At 35.4% G+C, this 19,728-nt stretch overlaps 1 protein-coding gene across 3 annotated transcripts in view; it reads right to left on the reverse strand.

Moving 5' to 3' along the window:
* LOC126966469 (supervillin) overlaps positions 1-19,728 on the reverse strand; it is a 248,261-nt gene that overhangs the window by 195,523 nt on the left and 33,010 nt on the right. For all 3 annotated transcript variants that reach the window (XM_050810516.1, XM_050810518.1, XM_050810517.1), the window contains exons 2-3: positions 16,339-16,519; positions 14,645-15,533 (exon numbers count right to left, since the gene is read on the reverse strand). In XM_050810516.1, coding sequence (XP_050666473.1) covers positions 14,645-15,533; positions 16,339-16,355 — 906 coding nt within the window. In that variant the 5' untranslated portion in view covers positions 16,356-16,519. The remainder of the gene's footprint in view (positions 1-14,644; positions 15,534-16,338; positions 16,520-19,728) is intronic.

The following is a 19,728-nucleotide window of genomic DNA, read 5'->3' on the forward strand; positions in this document are numbered from 1 at the left end:
CGACGAAACTGAGGACGTTTTGAGAACAGGAAAGGTCGGAAGCACCTGAAACCGGCGAGCATGTATGAAATGAGTAATGTAGAGGAAGCGCGTGATGTTTGTAAGGATAGAAGCAAGTATTTATTATATCAAGTATCAATATCACGACGGCGCCTTTTTTGCCGTGAAGCAGTAATGTGTATACAATACTGTGTTTCGGTCTGAAGGGCGCCGCAGCTAGTAAAATTACTGGGCAAATGAGACTTAACATCTTATGTCTCAAAGTGACGAGTCCAATTGTAGTGCCAATCAGAATTTTTGGGTTTTTCAAAAATCCTGAGCGGCACTGCAATGTAATGGGCATAGCGTATCAAGTACCATCAGCTAAGCGTCCTTCTCGTCTCGTACCTTATTTTCATAAAAAATGGCATTCTATTATCTCTGCCTATCCAAAAAGGAACAAGGCGTGACGTATGCGTGTGTGTGTGAGCTTTTTTTTGGACTGCAGTTATCCGTATTGCGCTGATGATTGTTTCACCCGCGATAATGCGAGAAAAAATTAAGAGACAAGACATTCCTCAACATCAGACCTTAGTATTGACTGCAATCCGTTTGGTAACGTAGTATAGATAGATCTACCTCACTACTAACACGCCTCATTCAAATACCTATGAAGTATAAATACAATAAATTATATTAAACACAGCTAGGTGACCGGAGAACATTCTAATCAAGCTAAGGACCATTGCGAAACTCCTAGCCTTAATTACGAATTACTCGGTAAATGTAGTATAGACACATTATTGGAATTCGATCTAGATATTTCAACACCCACTACTTTCGACTAACTGTACTGTCCATTAGGCATTTAAATTGAAATGGAATACTTGTCAAAGCCGCAACCGTAATGGAATTCGTAACGCTTATGGTAAATGGTCTGAGACGGACTGCTCTTCAATTTCAGGTATTTATTTACAGTATGAATCTAGAAAAGCAACATTGAGACAAGATGTTATATCCGTTTTATTTAATAGTGAATAGGAAAAACAGGCTTAAGTGACGGCAAGTGATCACTTCCGCTTAAGATCTCTTGTTATTCTACAACAAGTTATTATAAGAAATATTTTTTTTATAGTTTAACGAGGCTCAAATATTTTATGATGAAAGAGACAAATAAATACCAAAAATAATTACATTATTACAACAGCAGGGTTAAAGAGATACGTTTCCGGCTTTAAAGTTGGGAGAATGTTCTAATATTGAAGGTCCCTAAGTCGTATTGGTTCGGGAAAACCGCAGCCGTAATTTAATCTTAAGCACGCCCTTTTTCTCATTCAGGGGATACAGGAACAAAGACTAAGTAATATAATAATGGCTTAAACACATGGTCGGATTTCGTACGGCCGAACGGACAGTCCGGTGGGCGCCTCACTCCAATTGTTCCGGCGTTGGACTCGCTACGGTCAGGGCGGTTATAATAACAATTTTGTGCGATTGACAATGCGACATACCATCGAATATGGTTCGCTAACAGAACGTGTGCGATGGTGAGGCCGTACCAAATCCGATCATGCGTTTAGGCTATAACGAAACTTAAGATTAACAAGTCTACAATGACCTACATACAAAAAAACCGTCTAGCAGTCGTGTGAATGACTGAATGAGCGGTATCGATCACTCAATGAACTCTTATCTATGTAGGTTTCCCAACAACCTTGAAGTAATTCGTCGGGGCAATTAACGATACTAATTGACTTGAAGGTTTTCACCGATAGTGTTGTTTGTAATCAGGAATAACAATAAAGGTACGCCTTAAAAGTAAGTGAAAAATATTGACAACCCTATATTGCATTTATAAATAAAGTTAGAGATATTATATAATTTATTTATTTAGATACAAACACTTTATCTTATATTCCAGAACATTTGGGCCCTACACTAGAAATAGATTTATGGACCAAATTATTTATTTTACTTTTTTTACGAAAATAATGGACGAGACGAGAAGAACGTTCAGCTGATGGTAATTGATACGCCCTGTCCACTACAATGCAGTGCCGCTCAGAATTCTTGAAAAACCCAAAAATTCTGAGCGGCACTACCATTGCGCTCGTCACCTTGAGACTCATTTGCCCAGTAATTTCACTAGCTACGGCGCCCCTCAGACCGAAACACAATAATGCTTACATATTACTGATTCACGGCAGAAATAGGCGCCGTTGTGGTACTCATAAATTAGCCGGCATCCTGTCCCACTGGTAAAGTACATTTATAGTTTTTTATTTAATTACTATAGGGAGTGACAATATGGAGTGACACATTGCAACAACACTTGGTAAACGTGATGAAGTTACATCAATTCATAAAGGGGCTATGACATGGGGAGAAGAACTGATAAGAAACTCCCAGCCCATCTTTTAAATAATATAACATGCCCTGCGCAGAACCATGCATCATTATCCTACTAATATTATAAATGTGAAAGTTTGTATGTCTGGATGTATGTTTGAACTTCTTTTACGCAAAATCTACTGAATAGATTTTGATGAAACTTTACAATAATATAGCTTACACACCAGAATATCAAATAGGCTATAATTTATAATACTATAGTGAGAATTATACAAAATATAAAAGAAGTGTGATTGTTGCTAATGAATACAACTAACTCTGTCAATTTTTTCTAATAGATATACTCACTTTAAACTAACCGCCCCGTGATTCCTTAATTATAACATCTTAATAAACATTTAGTATCCTATCCAATAAATTCCGATACTACACTATTATTAGAATCCTTCTTATCAAAGTAGCTTTAATATATTTGAATGAAATAGAATTTGTGCTCAGTGAGTCTAAGACATAGTCTGCCCCGTAGGCGAGCATCTCCATTCTGTGGTTACCAATAAGACAAGAAAAGTCAAAGAGTGTTAGTTGTTACATGATTTAAAAGATGGGCTGGGAGTTTCTTATCAGTTCTTCTCCCCATATTTAAACATGGCTTTGGCCCTTTCACGAACTGATGTAGCTTTACGACGTTTACCAATTGACGTTCCTATATATTATGTTATTGTAACTCCATATGGTACACAAATTTATTTCTATTCAACTATATTCTTCAGATGCAAGAAACGACTATAAAAAGACCAAATAATTTCCCGTCATTCCTCACCCTAATCGATCTCAGCAAGGTCCGCGTGTACAAGTCGATATGCGACCGCTTGCCTATATTTGGTCGGCTCGAGCGAGGTTACCCCACATGGCGCTTCCTACCACGCGTTAATTGATAAGCCAATGTCAACCGCTCACGACTCGCATGACCCAAAACGCACCACAACAATCCATTAGTGTTTGAACGTATTATATTATTATTTACATATCCAACCATCCCAGCGGATACACTATAGGGAGTGTCGCTTGCGCCTCTCGCTCCCAAAGAGAAGGTCGCCTTCGATGAAGGCTTAGAGGGCCAATACGGGACGAGACGAGTCCGTCCTGTTCTAGTAATCGAAATACCCTGCCTATTACAATGCAGTGTCGCTCAGGATTCTTGAAAAATGTCACCTTGAGACATAAGATGTTAAGTCTCATTTGCCGGCATCCTGTAGAAGCGACGTGGAGAGCGACCCACTGTATCCACAGCTGAACTTTAAAAAAAATTGTAAATACCAATATGGCGAATACAGAATGAATACTTAAACATTACGTAATACATTTTAAAGATTGTAGGAATAGTCTAGACTTATCATCTTGTGTGCGTTTCAATGATTTTCTCCAGTTCTTTAGGTCAGTCATCAACGAACGATAATTGCGCTCACGCTGCCGCGAATCCAAATTTTTTTTTGTTACAGGAAGATTTGTAAACTAATTTTTTGTTTTGTGATTTAAAACACATTCAAATTCAAATACAATACATTTCATAGTTTTCATTCATTCATTCATAATACAAGGAACAGCAAGATGCCAGTTAAACCTAACCGGAGCCGATTCCGTGTCAAGGTTAAAACTTTAAAGTATTGCCGATATCACAGCTATCGCGTAATACATGCACTAACTTCCCAAATTATTAAATGTTACTTATTATTTGTCAATGAAAAAAGTGTTTGAATAATATTTGCTACATAGTCTACGGGCTTAATAAATATCTATCGATAAATATTATCGGGGCCGAGCAGTAAGTCACTTCACTACTGAAAAGAAAACACAGCGTCCATGAAGTATTTTTTGTCAATAATTAGAAACTTCATAGGCGTGCTTATGTCAACAGTATAATAATTGGTTGGACGAGTCTATCTAATCTGCTTACATTTAACTAACATTTATTTACTCACCAATCGTTACGTTTTCGCTCATTACTTTTAGACATAACCTACTAATAGCCTACTGGTATACAAACATAACATATTAAATGGTTCTAAAATTTAAAGTATAATAATGTAAGACGCGAATAACTATATTATTATGATGCTTAAGGTCATATAGTTCTTTCTATACTTATTACCTAATATTATCTAATAATACATTTTTAAACTTTTTCTTATGTAATCCAATCTTTATCTTGTTAGTTATTATTTATATTTATTTACTTAGATCAAGCGCCTATCTTAAAATGGTTGCTATAGCGGAACCATCGTTTCGCCTTGGCATAATTATTTAGTTGCAACTTCAACACCTAATATTAATTATGAATACACCCGGCAAAATATTGCGACATAAACCAAGATGGAGTAGGAAAAAATATTAATAAAATTAGTAGCATTTTTTTTATGAGAAAATGTGACAAGACCACCAGCTTGAAATTCACTTGATCTCAGATCATTTATACGTCTAGAGATAGACTATGGCAGCTGTGAAAACGTCGAAAAAAATTTACTTTAGAACTAACTTCTATATTGAGAAATTCACGCACACTAACACAGTGTCATGCAAATCGCGAGTATAACGGCCGTTCCCAATATAGAGATAAATAACTTCTACTTCTACTGTCAGTAATTAGCTGTCAATAATCTGAAGCTGTCCCAATATACCCGATAAGTCATTCTTATCGCCTTATACTGGGACGCGTGAATTACAATTTCCATACAAACTTCTATAGCAGGTAAGCTATACGTCGTCACATTGACAGACAGCGTGTACGGATAAGGTGAGTTACCGTCCATAAGTTTATTGGGACAGAAAAGTCAACGACACTTACGATTCTTATCTCAAGTGACTGAATATTGGGAACGGCCGTAAGACGTCGCTTGTCACGCACACTAAGCTATAATTCCTGGCCTGTTTTTATCGGTTGTCTAATAGCAAGAGACTCTATCTAGACGTATAAATTATCTAAGCCATAATGAACCCAAAATTGCGCTCGTCACTGTAATTTTAAGTCTCTTCAAACCAAAACACAATAATACTTGCACATTACTGGTTCACGACAAAAAATACTGTGCGACCTCAACTTTATCAAATATAACGAAATGTAGTATTCTTATTTCTTTGATTAACGCGAGTGTTACACATTTAAATAAAACACTTTTAAAGGATTCCAAACGCGTGTAAGTTCATAATGCCAACTATGACAAATACTATCTTGGACTCATTTCATCTGCAGTACCCGTTAAAACGAGATCAGAAAAGGTCTTGAAACTTCGGGTTAACTAAAATAATAATAAATATGTAACTTTTACGGAAAAATCTAATGTAAAAACACAGTTACAATTACACGCGTTTTAATCCTTTAAATGTTTTAACGAAATGTGTCACATTAGACATTGAGCGAAAAATCAAAGCGCCATTAGGAGTGTTCAATGATAAAGATAAAAGGCAGCGACGAAATATCAAGATTTTACATGAAAATGTAACTTTATTTATGAAAATAAACGACGACACGAGCAGGACGTTGATGCTGATGGTAATTGATACGCTCTGCCCATTACAAAGTAGGCCACGCAAGATTCTTGAAAAACCCAAAAATTCTGAGCGGCACTACAACTGCGCCCGTCACCTTGAGACCTAAGATATTAAGTCCCATTTGTCCAGTAATTTCACTAGCTACGGCACCTTTCAGACCGAAACACAGTAATGCTTACACATTTCTACTTCACGGCAGAAATAGGCGCCGTTGTGCTACCCATAATCTAGCCAGCTTCCTGTGCAAAGGAGCCTCCCACTGGTAATATAACTTCACAGACATCAGTGATGAAAAACCGAAAATTTGTAACTTATCGAAACAAATAACTATTATTTTTAGTAATCAATGACCATAATGAACGATAAACTTTAGTAGCAACACAGAAACCACAGCTTTCTCTAGAACAACATGCAAATCCAGCCTTGCGTGAACGCCGGGCCAACAGCCGCAAACACCAACTATCAAAAACTATGACGTAACATTTACTAATAATATTATCAACCGTAATTTGTTCGTTAAGTAACGCGTGCGCGTTTACCACGCGTCGTATTCTCGACTGACTTCACGAGCGCGCAGACCTCCGTCTTTCACTTCAAATCGTTGGCTTGGCTATGTGAAGGTGTGTCCTTACTATATGACAGCTCGTTAGAATCCAGAGATTAATAGAATTAGTCATTAGATGCTTAGCGCCCACTTGTAAACAGTTTTAGGCTTGCACCGTTATCACTTTCTTTTATAAAAGTGATGGATCGCAGTGAGGCAGTCGCAACACCAGAGGTCAGATGCGGTGCTGGCCTTTAAGTTGGGATTATACTCGAAGTCGAACCCAAAAAAAAAACAAAAATTCGTTGATATACTCCCTCGCTGTGCTAGTCTGAAAATTGCCTGCAAAAATTATTCATAATTGGTCCCGTAGCCGTTTTTGAAACCGATGGGAATATCTATTGATATTGTACTTATTACAGAAATATATAATATTAAAATAAAGAATAACACAAGGAACAGCCATGAGACGTAACAGGTGGAAATAAAATCAGCTACAGTCAATTATTATAAATTACACCTTTCTATTATAGCGTTTGATACGACACCCCAAACACGTACACTTGTACGGACGGCAAATAAAAAAAAAATAATAAGCATAAAATAACTACGAATAATTTTTTTTAATGATAATAAGGGACGATACGAGCAGGACGTTCAGCTGATGGTAACTTTGTATGAATGTATGCTGTGAATTTTGAATCAAATTAAATATGTACATATTTAATCAACGATGGGGATATCACTTAAAAATAAACTGTTTAAAAATTACAAATTTAAGTCCCTATTATTTCTTGATCGATCTATATGTCTTTGATATATGAGCAATATATCATTAGCATTTATAATAAATGAATCAAGTTCGCCTCTACATACACACCTAAGGATTATTCACAAATGATGTCAAACAATGTAGAAAATAATAAACAATCTACAAGGAACAATAAACAAGGAAATAGATTGTTTACAGTAACAGCAAGTTATGTTATACTCGACCTTAAGTCCCAAAACATAAGGTCGAGATTCCTTTACACGGGTACCTATCGAATTTAAGCAATGATAAATGAATAGTCGAATGAAAAATTGAAGCCCCGCAAAAAAAATAAGACAATAAATAACTTATAAACATTGTTAGACAAAAACAGTGCTTTATTATATAGAGATATTATATAAATCGGACATATAACCATACACGTAATTCACTTTGGCACATTATTAAATCGAATGAATTCCTTTACGTGCGTTGGATTATCGAAACTGAAATAACACGCCATACAGCAAATAATTATTAAAACATTTGCGTTACAATCAGCAGCAATAAATGAAAGTTATTTGGCGTGCCAATATGTAGGTACATCGCGAGGTATTCCGTAACCGAGTCCCAATCAGTACTTATTAGGAAGACAAATTACTTCATATTATACAATCAACTTATTCGGCAGTCGTATTTATCACTCCGTATTTGGGGCTTGTCTTCTTTGGTCGATTGAGAATATTTTCGTATGACATTTTGGGCATAATTTAAGTATTTCCAAATTAGTATTTAAGTGCACTATTGTTTTCTTAAACAGTCAGTAGTAGTCGCTACCTACGTCATAAATAAATCATATTAAAGCTAAGTAACATACCTACAGGTATTGCATTACTACAAAGCGAGACAGCTGTTCTAATTGTAATAAATAATGTTGTCGAATTATAATATTAATAGCTGACCCTACATACGGTGTTCTGACAATAGAAAAAAAAATCATGCAAGTATCCGGGAATAATGTAGTCTAAAACCATCGGAAATGTGTAATCAAAGTTAGTGAGTCAAAAATGAAACAAAAACGTAAATTTGAATTATTATATTATAATATGTAGCAATAAAATGATAAGGATTAATATATATATATCGTATTTGTGTAAACAGCTTTTAGATTACCGCTTTATAATTGCCAGTTTTCAAAAGTATTAAAATGGATATCGGATGTTATCCTTATGAGATAGACTTCTGAAGACCTATATAAGATATAATACTATCCTTTCATGATACAGTATTAACTAGTAAGAAAAGATCTGGTATCAGTTTATAGACAGCCACTCTTACAATTACCTATAGTAATGAAAGTTAACTCTGAATAATAATAATAATAAGTTATATTGTGTTTAGTTAATTTTATAGATTAAGAAACTGTACAATGGTTGGTTTCTTATTAGAATATCCAGTGCAAATTTTGATCAAGACAAAATACTCATGCAGCCACTTTTGCTAAGAATTTATTGTAGGCGTACTTAATTCTGCCCACGTCATTCGTATTGCATTGTTTATGTCATTATTAACTTAAAAATACTATACATGAATTATACCACGAAATATATTAACGTTATTTTATATAGAGTATCAAGATATACGATCGTTACCTTTTAAGTTTTAGCTACGTCTGGGCGGAGCGCTAGGGTTGGTACATACAAAAAGATTTACGACGCAGACGGCCTCGAGCAGCTAATTTAACTCGGACAGCGACCAGTCTCGCGTGGCACTCAATAGTTTTGCATTCTCAAGATTGCTTAGCGGCCATGTAAATCGTGTGTTTGTGTGTGTGCGTCGATACGGGCGTTATAGTATTAAGGCGACACTAAATGCCGGCGACCTTGAGCGATAGGAGTTCACGGCTCCTATGTAACAAAGCCAATATTTTCAAAATTCTTGGATCGAAAATATAACATTTTAACAGGCGCAAACTGCTTAATTGCTAACAATCCTTATTATTGATTACTAATCTGAATACCTACATAAAAAAGTAAAATCTAAAAGATAAACTTGTTTAACTGCAAAGAAAACTGGTAGTTCCTAATAGCTCTGGAGTGCTAACTTTAACCAACAATAAACATTAGCAACCTACAAGTAAAACTTAAGGGTATGTGTAACAGGATAAAGTAGTGTTCATAGCTCAAAATGCTATATTTTCACCACAAAACTTGTCTAAAAACACCTTGTTTGCGTGTTTTCTGTTTACCCTTCGCCTTAAGTTAAAGTACTGTTCTATTACTGTATTTTGCTAGTGGGTAACGAGTAACCCCTATAGCACCAGAAGTATCACACAATTTGTTTGAAGTTTTCCATGTGCTCAACCCCAATAATTGCAGATTAGGAAATAGACATGAGGTCTCGATCTTTCGAATATAAAAAAATTGTTATTTTTTTAAGTTATTTCCGAGTTCTGGGATCTAAATGATCTAAAGATCTAAGATAAAAAAACCGATTAATATCGAAACGAAACTATTATCTAACTATACAATAAAAATAAATATGGGATCTTAAACTTCTACAAAATTTACGGACACAGGTACGTGGTAGGTTGGCTTAGTTATTAAGAGCGCTGGGACGTACCTACCCGAAAAGGCCCGGGTTCGAATATTGCATAAATCAGGAATGTAAATTAAGTACCATTACCAAAGAATATATAAAAGTACAAGCAATCGCATACTTCATAGGGTCACTTATCAGTATTCACGAGTTTTACAGTCAAGTTAAAAAATACGCAGGAAAGATTCCTAATATGGCGATAACAATATTTACAAACAAAGACCTGTCGTAATTACGTGCTTATATGCGAACTACGAGTCCATATACGCAGAAGCCCTGAGTAGGCCATACGCGGACATAATAATATAACTCGTCTATAATTTACATGTAATTTCATGACACGACCGTATAAGCACCTCGCTTGACCTAATTGTATCGAAGCTTAAAATATACGAATATTTACAAGCAAACTTATTGAAATAAATGATGGGAAGTGTAAATGGCGGACCTGATTTCATGGTGCATCATCTGCTTCATAACAGTGACAATATAATGTAATTCACTACGCACCACGAAACGACCTAGGGCGTAGTGTACCATGTTAAACATGAAACAGATCTCAAAGCGCCTGTCAGACAATACAAAAGATGAAATGGCATGCATGGTATGGTGACAACAGTTCTGTATACAAATTTAATTTGTACTAAATTTATGGACGATGTGAAATTCGAACCCGCGTCTTTCGGGTTACGTCGTAACGCTCTTACCAACTAAGCCATCCGTCGTGATAGCGCCTCACAGGGCGCAGGGTCGGATCCCACATAGTCCAAAAATTTTGGTACAACTAAATTTGTATATTTAACCTCTGATATGTAAACACGGCCCGCGTGCCCGCAGATACCACCTGATGAGTTGTTTTGGCGCCAAACCCGACGCCAACCACTTGAGACAAGAGTAGAGGTTACATTATTCGGTTTATGTTACGGGTTGCTAGATAAACACGCGTGGTTATCGTAAGCGAAAAACGTGATTTATGATAGATTCGTGCTGTGGTACCGCCGCTCTTTCTGAGTAAACCCAGTAGTTAGGGATATCACTTAAAAATAACAAACTGTTGAACAGTTCTGTAACTAACATTACACATACGTAAGCTTTAGTTCTGCTGGGTTTTAACCATAAAGGAGAGGGGAAAAGCCTCATCTCATGGTATGTGACCTCTGTTGCCCATATCATTTTGTACCAAGGCAGTCAAAGTCGGGTAAGATTCACTTCTATGCAAATGATCATACATTCACCAATTTTAAGCTGCTAACAGAATTTACTTCTAACATTGGGGATATCCACATACGATACAAAAACATAGATATTCTTACAATATCATATTCATATAATCAGCCAAACAGAAATGGACAAAATATTAACATATAAACCATTTACACATAACCATATAAATATTAAAAAGACCAAGAGGAAGGAGCCCCATGCAATGGACCGATCAGATTCGCACTGCCCTTGAAACCACTGTCCACGACGCTTTACACTCTGCTTCCGACAGGGGCAGATGGCGGCAAATAATACGCAAAAAAGTACTCTGTCGAGATGATCACGACCCTCAGCACTGAGGAAACCGGCGCGAGGAGGAGGATATATTAACCGAAAGCTAATTATATAAATTGTAGCTGGGGCAGCATAGAAAAACCTGAATCTGAGAAAAAAATGGTAGAAGAAACCAATTAATTGTTTTCATTTTTAATTTGTAAGTATAAAACTAGGTCAATTTGCATTATTATAAAAATAGTCAATTTGAAATGTTTTCGGTTTTTTTCATGTCAAACTGACTATTCCAAATGTTTTCCCAAAGTAAGTTTTCTCATGTTTCCGAATACAATGTATCCCCAGCAATGGTTTTCTATCAAGGTTACCACTGTATATAGAAATACCTGATAAAATAATTGAGGGAAGCGAAGCTGAGCGGGAATCCCACCGGGTGACTCCAATTGATTTCTGTGTTAAATTGTTTCTCGACCATTTCTGCACGGGTTTAAAAATTTTCTAACTCATAAAAAAAATTTCAAAATTTTCTAGGTTACTGTCGAAACAGAATTTTGAATTTCGACTTGGTTCAATTATTATAATTAAAAACAAACATAATTTACAATATTTATTTAAAAATTGAGCTGATTGATCCTTTGATCATTTTACACAGACTTAGTTTACCTCGCTTCAATCAAATATACGCCGCAGTTCAAATTCAAATTCAAATATTTTTATTCAAAATAGGATGTGACATCACTTATTGAAAGTCAAAAAACTACCACCCATTCCAAAATGAATGCCTCAGACCTGAGAATGGGCGCTAAAAACTCAGCGGGCTTTTTTTTCTCATCGAATAAATATGTTTACAAAGTAATATTGTACAATTAAACATATTATTTAATAACCTGACGGCGGTCACTCCATTCCCAATCTGTGGTATCATTAAGAAAGTCATTTTTGTTACAGTAACCTTTACCACACAAACGTTTTTTAACAATTCTTTTGAATAACGTAATACTTTTGTTTTCAACATTTTCTGGGATCTTGTTGTAAATGCATAATATACATCGCCCCACAAAAGACTTACTAACTTTACTTAGCCGAGTAGTAGGCATCATCAGTTTATGTCTGTTCCTGGTGTTAACATTATGGTTATGACAGTTTCTGGCAAATTCACTTATGTGCCTATGAACATACGTTACATGAAGTGAAGTGGTAATGCTACAGTCGCTCGTCACGACTGTGTCATTACCTATGGCATTCTAGTAGTTAGAAATTTAGTTATGCACACATAACGCGAAGGGGTTGACGCTTCGATTTTTTTTTATATAAGAGGAGGCAAACGGGCAAAAGGCTCACGGGATGAGAGTGGTGAGGCAAACCGATGGACATGCGTTGCCGGCCTTTAAGGGAGTATGCTAAATTCTTGAAGGTCCCTGAGTCATATCGGATCGGGAAAACAGCTGCCGGTAATTGATTCCACAAAGTGGCTGTGCGTGGCAAGAAATTTCTTGCAAAACGCGCGGTTCTGGAATACCAGACGTTAACGTGATGCGGGTGGTATTTTACTCTCGACATGGAAATTTTATGGTTTTAAAATACCTCTATCATAACCATATTTCACTTACACGATAGTATGAGTAGCCGTATATGAAAATCTCTTTAATTTATCCACATTCTATTTTCTCTAAAATCATTTTATATTTGCTAATACGAAAACTCTGAAAATATGACGTATTGAGACCGCTTTTTATTAGCTCCATAATTCGTTAAACTGCTTTTCCCTTTTATCTAAATAGCCTAGTATGCGTAGTATTTTAATAAAAATTATTTTCTCATTCAAATTCACTACATACCTATTGCAATCACTTTGTGTAGGTACATTGTTTATGCATTTAAGACATTGAATACTTATATATTATAATTTTTGTGAACTCTTATAATTGCTATATTTTTTGAAACGTTTGTAGCTTGGAAAAGCAACCTTCAACTCGAACTGTCGAGTTTTTTAAGACATTTTTCTACTTATCATTTTAAAGTTATAATGTACTTTAACTACGTACATCCTTATATTAAGTAAGTATTAAGCACGTAAAATGGCTTACCCCTTTTTAGCCGTCTTCATCTGGCTGTAGTTTGTAAGTATTATATATGATATCTCAAAAATGCATGAATATTTTACAATACTTGTAAATATTTGGAAATCATCTACTTGAAAGAAACGAAGAAAGAAGTTTTATTATGTCTACGAATGAAAACTGAATACACCAATTGGCGTGCAACCATAATGTCTTTCGATAAGTCTGATGTAGGAACATGAGATATACGAGTATATTTACAGAATTGCTTGTTCAATATCAGGTGTCTCTTTCGATTCGTTCTCGATTTCTAACGGCTTGCATGTGTTTTTTATTCCTTCATCCATCTATATACACATATTGTTTTATGAAAATAAGGAACGGGACAAGCAGGACGTTCAGCTGATGGTAATTGATACGCCCTGCCCATATAAATGCAGTGCCGTTCAGGATTATTGAAAAACCACGGCACGTTCACGGCTGAAATAGGCGCCGTTGTGGTATCCATATTCTAGCCGACATCCAGTGCAAAGGAGCCTCCGACTGAATAAAAACTCATATAAAGAGTTGACACGATGTTGCAAATTTCTTGCCTACATAATATATACAGTATCAACATATATCATAATTTACTATCTAAAATAACATATTTACTATGTTTCAGTAGCAGATAATGTTATTACATACGTATTATATTATACATTCAGAAACACATATTGATATATTACATATTATCAATGGGCTTATATAAATTTACCACATTTCTAGGTAAAAACAGATAATGTAATACATTAAATCCTACACTCACATCGACTTTCGAGGATTAAGAGTCGTTGCATTATCAATTTGTACTAAACACATAGTTACGTTCGTTACTCGATAAAATTTATATCTTTTGCATGTTTGTTCATAATGGATAAACTCAAAAACTACGTAACCGATTTTAAAAATTCATTCATAACTAGAAGGCCACATCATAAGCTAGTGCAACCGAAGATATCAAGAATTTGATGTAATTGTACATACGTGCGCTCCGAAATTTATTGATCATAAATACAGAATATCATGTTAAAAAGTGACTCGCGTGAAGCTGGAACAAATTACGTACATTACTATGTTTGGAAAAGAATAAAAAGGAACTTTTCTTATCATTACACTCTAGCAGGTAACTTAAACTTGATGCAGGTAAAACTAATAACTGTGTTTAGATATCAATTCTAACACCACATTATAAGGAAATAATATACAAATATCTATTACTAGGGAATATCCCAGGGTTAAATTTTTATTGCTAAGTAAATAATTAAATTTGAATCTTACCAGGTTACTACTGCTATGAATCTCATTTTCTGTCAATAAGTGTTCGAATAAGTCATCTGCTTCCCGCGGAGAACATAAATTACTAAGTAACTCACTAAATCTTTCAACTTTACGCACACACACAGCCCCCAATAAACCAACTTCATTCACTTTTGGCACATCACCGTTACATATTTGCACACAAGATATGTCATTAAATTCTTTATTTATAATAGGAATATCAACATTATTACTAAATTTGAGCTCAGAATCACGTAATACCGGTCCATCGCCATTGACAACATCAACTTCTTTTGATTCTACGATGTCTTTAAACAAGACATCAAATTCTTCCTTGTCTAAGCTGCTAGTTTTATCCAGCAAACCATTGAACACTTCATCGACATTCGTCTCATCTTTCCAATTAACTACACTCGTTTCAGCCACTAAATTTCTTCTAAACGTTGCATCTATTTTAGAATTATATTTCGAGTCAATAGCTTTTCCTTTAGGACTACTTATTAATACGCTACATTTTTCTTTGTCTTTTTCTAAAATATTTTTACTAATGGAATGTTTCGTTTTAATAGCACCAATATCGTTATCTAGGAATGTCGGAGATACACTTATATTTTCCTTCTCGCAACTCTGGCGTCTGTTATTAGACTGTTTGGTCTTATCTCTATCTATTATTTTAGCATTTTTACCGGACTTTGACGTATCATCTTCTAATAGTAATTGTACGGAGGAACTTCTGTTAGATTTCTTTTTGTTGGAATTGCTAGCAGCGGCCGCTCTTAAGCGTGATGTACGTGTTGTCCGTATAGGCACTGATGGTAAAGCGGTAATTAAATTTAGTTCAGAGGTGGATTCGAGTTCAGCTGCGGACGCACGAGATTTCCGTGATTGCCTGAAAAATAATGAGATATACATTAGCTCAAAATCATAATATTAATTATGAGTGTTATAAAACATTAATACTATGTAGGGGTTTCACACAGCTAGCATGCCAGCAATTTGAATTGTCTAAACAGATTTTCAAAGAATTCGAAGTGATAAAAAATAATTTAATTAGAATTTGATACTTTTCAACTTAAGTCGCATCAATTCTCTTTTTGCCTGAAATTCGACTATCTGATCTTATTGTCTTTTATCTACTTCTTATGGATTTAACGAAAGGTATTTGAGTTTGTGTTTGGTTATTTGGCATGCGTTAATCTCACGTAAGCGTTAAGGTCACATGATCGTATCTGGTAAGTGATCATCCTCACCCATTCTCTCTGGCAACACACAGTCCTCGGCCTTTAATGTAAAAATATTCGCTTTATTTAAAGGTTTCTATGTTATATCGACACACTAACACACAGTTTTGTTGCCCGCGGAAGATGGTTTCTTAAGAACCTGTGAAGCAATTCTTTGATTAGTATTCATTGTGTTACTCATAATAGCTTCAGCCTCAAAATCCTTAACCCTTTACTGAACATTTTGCAACTTTGTGGAAATTTTTGCCGGCTGCAGTATTCCCGAACCTTATACTTAGGGACCATTAAGCTTTTAGCATTCTAGCACTCCATAGACTGCCAACCTCTTAACCTCTGCTGTTGCAAATGCCCATGGGTTGTTGGTTTTCACTTACCGTTTGTTTTCTATAATATTAAAAGAAAACAAAATGTGCAACATCGTAGTAATTAATCATTACAAATTGATCAATTTACCTTTGGGAAGTACTCATTGTGTCCTGATGTCACGTACGCCAGAAACTTTCCAATACTTCATGCGTTTTGATATCCATAAATGTTTGTATTAAATCTAGCATGACGTCATTGAGCAAGCGGTAGGGCGGAATAGTTGGCAGTGATTACAGGCTGGAGGTAGCTTCATAGATGCATGCGATATCTGTAATGAGACGAATTTTAAATTAGTAATATCGCTTTTAAATCGATTTCTAAGAATGACATGAGGTTTTCTGGCAATTTAATGAAGCTTAAATTTTTTGAATAGGAATATTTTGTAAATTTGACTTTCTTATAGCATCATGAAATTGTTTAAAACCATGAAAGTGTATGTAGGAGATAGACATTATGTTCTGTCGTATTGAAAAACATGAATATACATGACAGTAAACATTCTATGAGCAATCGTAACCAATATTAACTTACTGCAAAGTTTATAGAAGAGCGCGATCATTAAAATTATAAGAAAGTTTCATTATCCAACAAAAAGCTTTGACAACAAACATTTCTATTGTTGTATAGAAATAGCTTTGAAGACAATTTAATCGACATAGCCTAAGCCAGTCTCTACACGGCGTTTTATAAATGTTGTCTTATTTTTGGCAAAGGCATATTTTGAGGAGCCACGTGGGGTTGCAGGATGCATCCCACATTACTATTAACTTTCTTCAACTTTGGCAATTTATTGAGTATTGCATAATATTATGTAGTTGAACATTCTTTTATGTAATTTTTTGAGTTTTCGTGACAGGCTTCGTCATGCTCGCTTAAATGTCACTGCGAAGTAGGACGGGTCCTTCCCTTCCCTAAAATATGGTTTAGGGAGGCGATGGCTGGCCCATGCGTCATGCTCAAACGGGCGCTACTTGTGGTGGCATGATGATCCTCATACCAGAAACTGCTTCATATTTTTTAAATTCAATTTGTTTATTAAGAGATTATTAAAATACAAAATAAGAATGAAAATACAAGTTTTACTTAAAAGCTAGTTAACACTGTGCCTGAACTAAACTTTTGTTTCAGGTGTAAAGATTAAAACTTATATTAAAACTAAATAATCACAAAAAAGAGAAACTTAATAAAGTAAAAAGTTATAAAATATAATATATATAATCTACAGGTTAAGTATATGTGTAAACAATGTCTTTAAAGTAATGACTATTAACTAATACAAATAAAATATAGTAAAAATTAAAGTTATTATATTTTTTATAATTATTGCTATTAAAATGCTCGGCAAAATACCTTTATTTATTTGCGGTGTGTGGATTGGTGCATGTACTGTACTCAAAAACTCTTGTTCTTACGTATTCATTTACATTTACTTTTTTTAGACTTACTCGTGTACGGCATTGAGTATATATGTTGCATCACTTGATATAAAGTTATATTGTCTCATATCTCTATATAATATCTCAACCTTTTCCGAAATGGCGGTAAACATAAAAAGAAAAGAAAACTTTTGGCATTCATAAGTGTCAATTCCTTGACCTACATGAATAAAGTGATTTTGATTTCATTTGTGGAGCAGTGTTTTTTTTTATAAAAATAAGGGACGAGACGAGCAGGACATTCAGCTGTTGGCAATTGAAACGCCCTGCTCATTACAATGCAGAGCCGCTCAGGATTCTTGAAAAATTGAAAAATTCTGAGAGGCACTACTTTGGCGCTCGTCACCTTGAGACATAAGATGTTAAGTCTCATTTACCCAGTAATTTCACTAGCTACGGCGCCCTTCAGACCGAAACAATAATGTTTAGACATTACTGCTTCACGGCAGAAATAGGCGCCGTTGTGGTACCCATAATTTAGACGGCATCCTGTGCAAAGGAGGCTCGTACTGGTAAAAGTGTAGACGCCAGAAAAATATGGTCTAGTTCGGTCACAACAGCAATGACACAGTTCGCATTGCGGTTGACCGACGCAAGCGAAGGGCGCGAAATTCGATGCAGCTACCCCACGAGCGGCGACTGTGGCACAGGCAATACTAGAACGATAGGTCGATGCATCGTTGAGTAATACAATGCTGTTTAAATTATCGTTACACTTTTTGTTCTACCTTTGTTCTATTGTTTGGATTCACCTTACGTAGATTCTTCACCGAGTCAACCACCACGATGTATACTATTCACGTTATTCAGATACAATAATTGTAATGTACTTAAAGGAATGCCAATTTAGTTTTTTTAGATAAAATTCTCTTTGGCATACTCCTCCGAAATAGCTCGATCGATTTTTATGAATTTGATTTTTGCGTAAGAGTTACATTGCGTGACTTTGGCGGGCTCACATTTTCTGGGGGACTAGTTATTGCCATAGTTATTACTGTAAAGTTCATCGCCATTTATTGCCTCTGAAGTGGTATTTGGACAGGTAGACGTACTGTCAAAATACATCTACAATTACACGCGTTTTAATCCTTCACTGAGTATTTTTTTAAATAAATGTGTAACACTCTCTTTAATCAGAGAAAGAACTAATGCCAAACTCATAGAAGTATTCAAACAGAAATAATTAATAAAAGTCGGTACAAAAGACAGTATATAGACGCTTTACAGAAGTTTCAAGTAATTTTGTACAAAGTTATATCCCCCAAATGAAACTTGAAGCAACTTCGTCGATAAAATTTATATATTCGCCTTATTCAAAATTTGCTGCAGTCTCGCTCGTAAAACTTCCAATATGAATTCTGTAAAGGGATTGAGACGTCTTTATGGGTTCGCTTTGTGACGAGGTCAGGATGCCGATGAAGGAACAATGATAAAAGTCATTGTTTGAGTCGACAAACAGTTGCAGTAGCTCGGCTATTCAATATCATATAAAAGGACAGCAGCTGTCTTCTCAAGAAAGGATATCGAAATAATGACGGATGTCATGGTGGTAAGACTAGATACAATTGAAAACAAAATGGAGAGTTATTAGCTATAAGATAAACGCATTAAGGGGAAGACCGAAGTTCCCGTTGTTCGGATGAATGAGTATCTTGGAAGCAATTACTGTGATGTAAGCAATTCACTATCGCCATCGTGTGACGTTCCTCCACATTGCGGCTTTCAAGAAGTTTCTTCTGAGTACAACGAAGCTTGGACGTTAGTTCAAACCACGTTGAGCGTTGTATTCAAGACGATAGGACATAAGTAGCTTTTTCTGGTAAGAATTGAAATGATAAGCAAGTTTTATCGAACAAGATTCTAAGTCAGACAGTTTTGTTTAGCTTGACTAATGACCCAACAATTAAAACACCGGTCAGGTATTTTCGTTCTTGCACAACGAAGGGTCCCGTACTTTTGAGAGTAAATATTTCTTTGGCAATAATAATAATACACAGTTTTAGCTGCAATTATTGCGACTTATGCAATACATCCGGCTCAT

Source organism: Leptidea sinapis, chromosome 10 (genome assembly GCF_905404315.1).
Source record: "Leptidea sinapis chromosome 10, ilLepSina1.1, whole genome shotgun sequence".
In the NCBI taxonomy this organism is placed as follows: Eukaryota; Metazoa; Arthropoda; class Insecta; order Lepidoptera; family Pieridae; genus Leptidea; species Leptidea sinapis.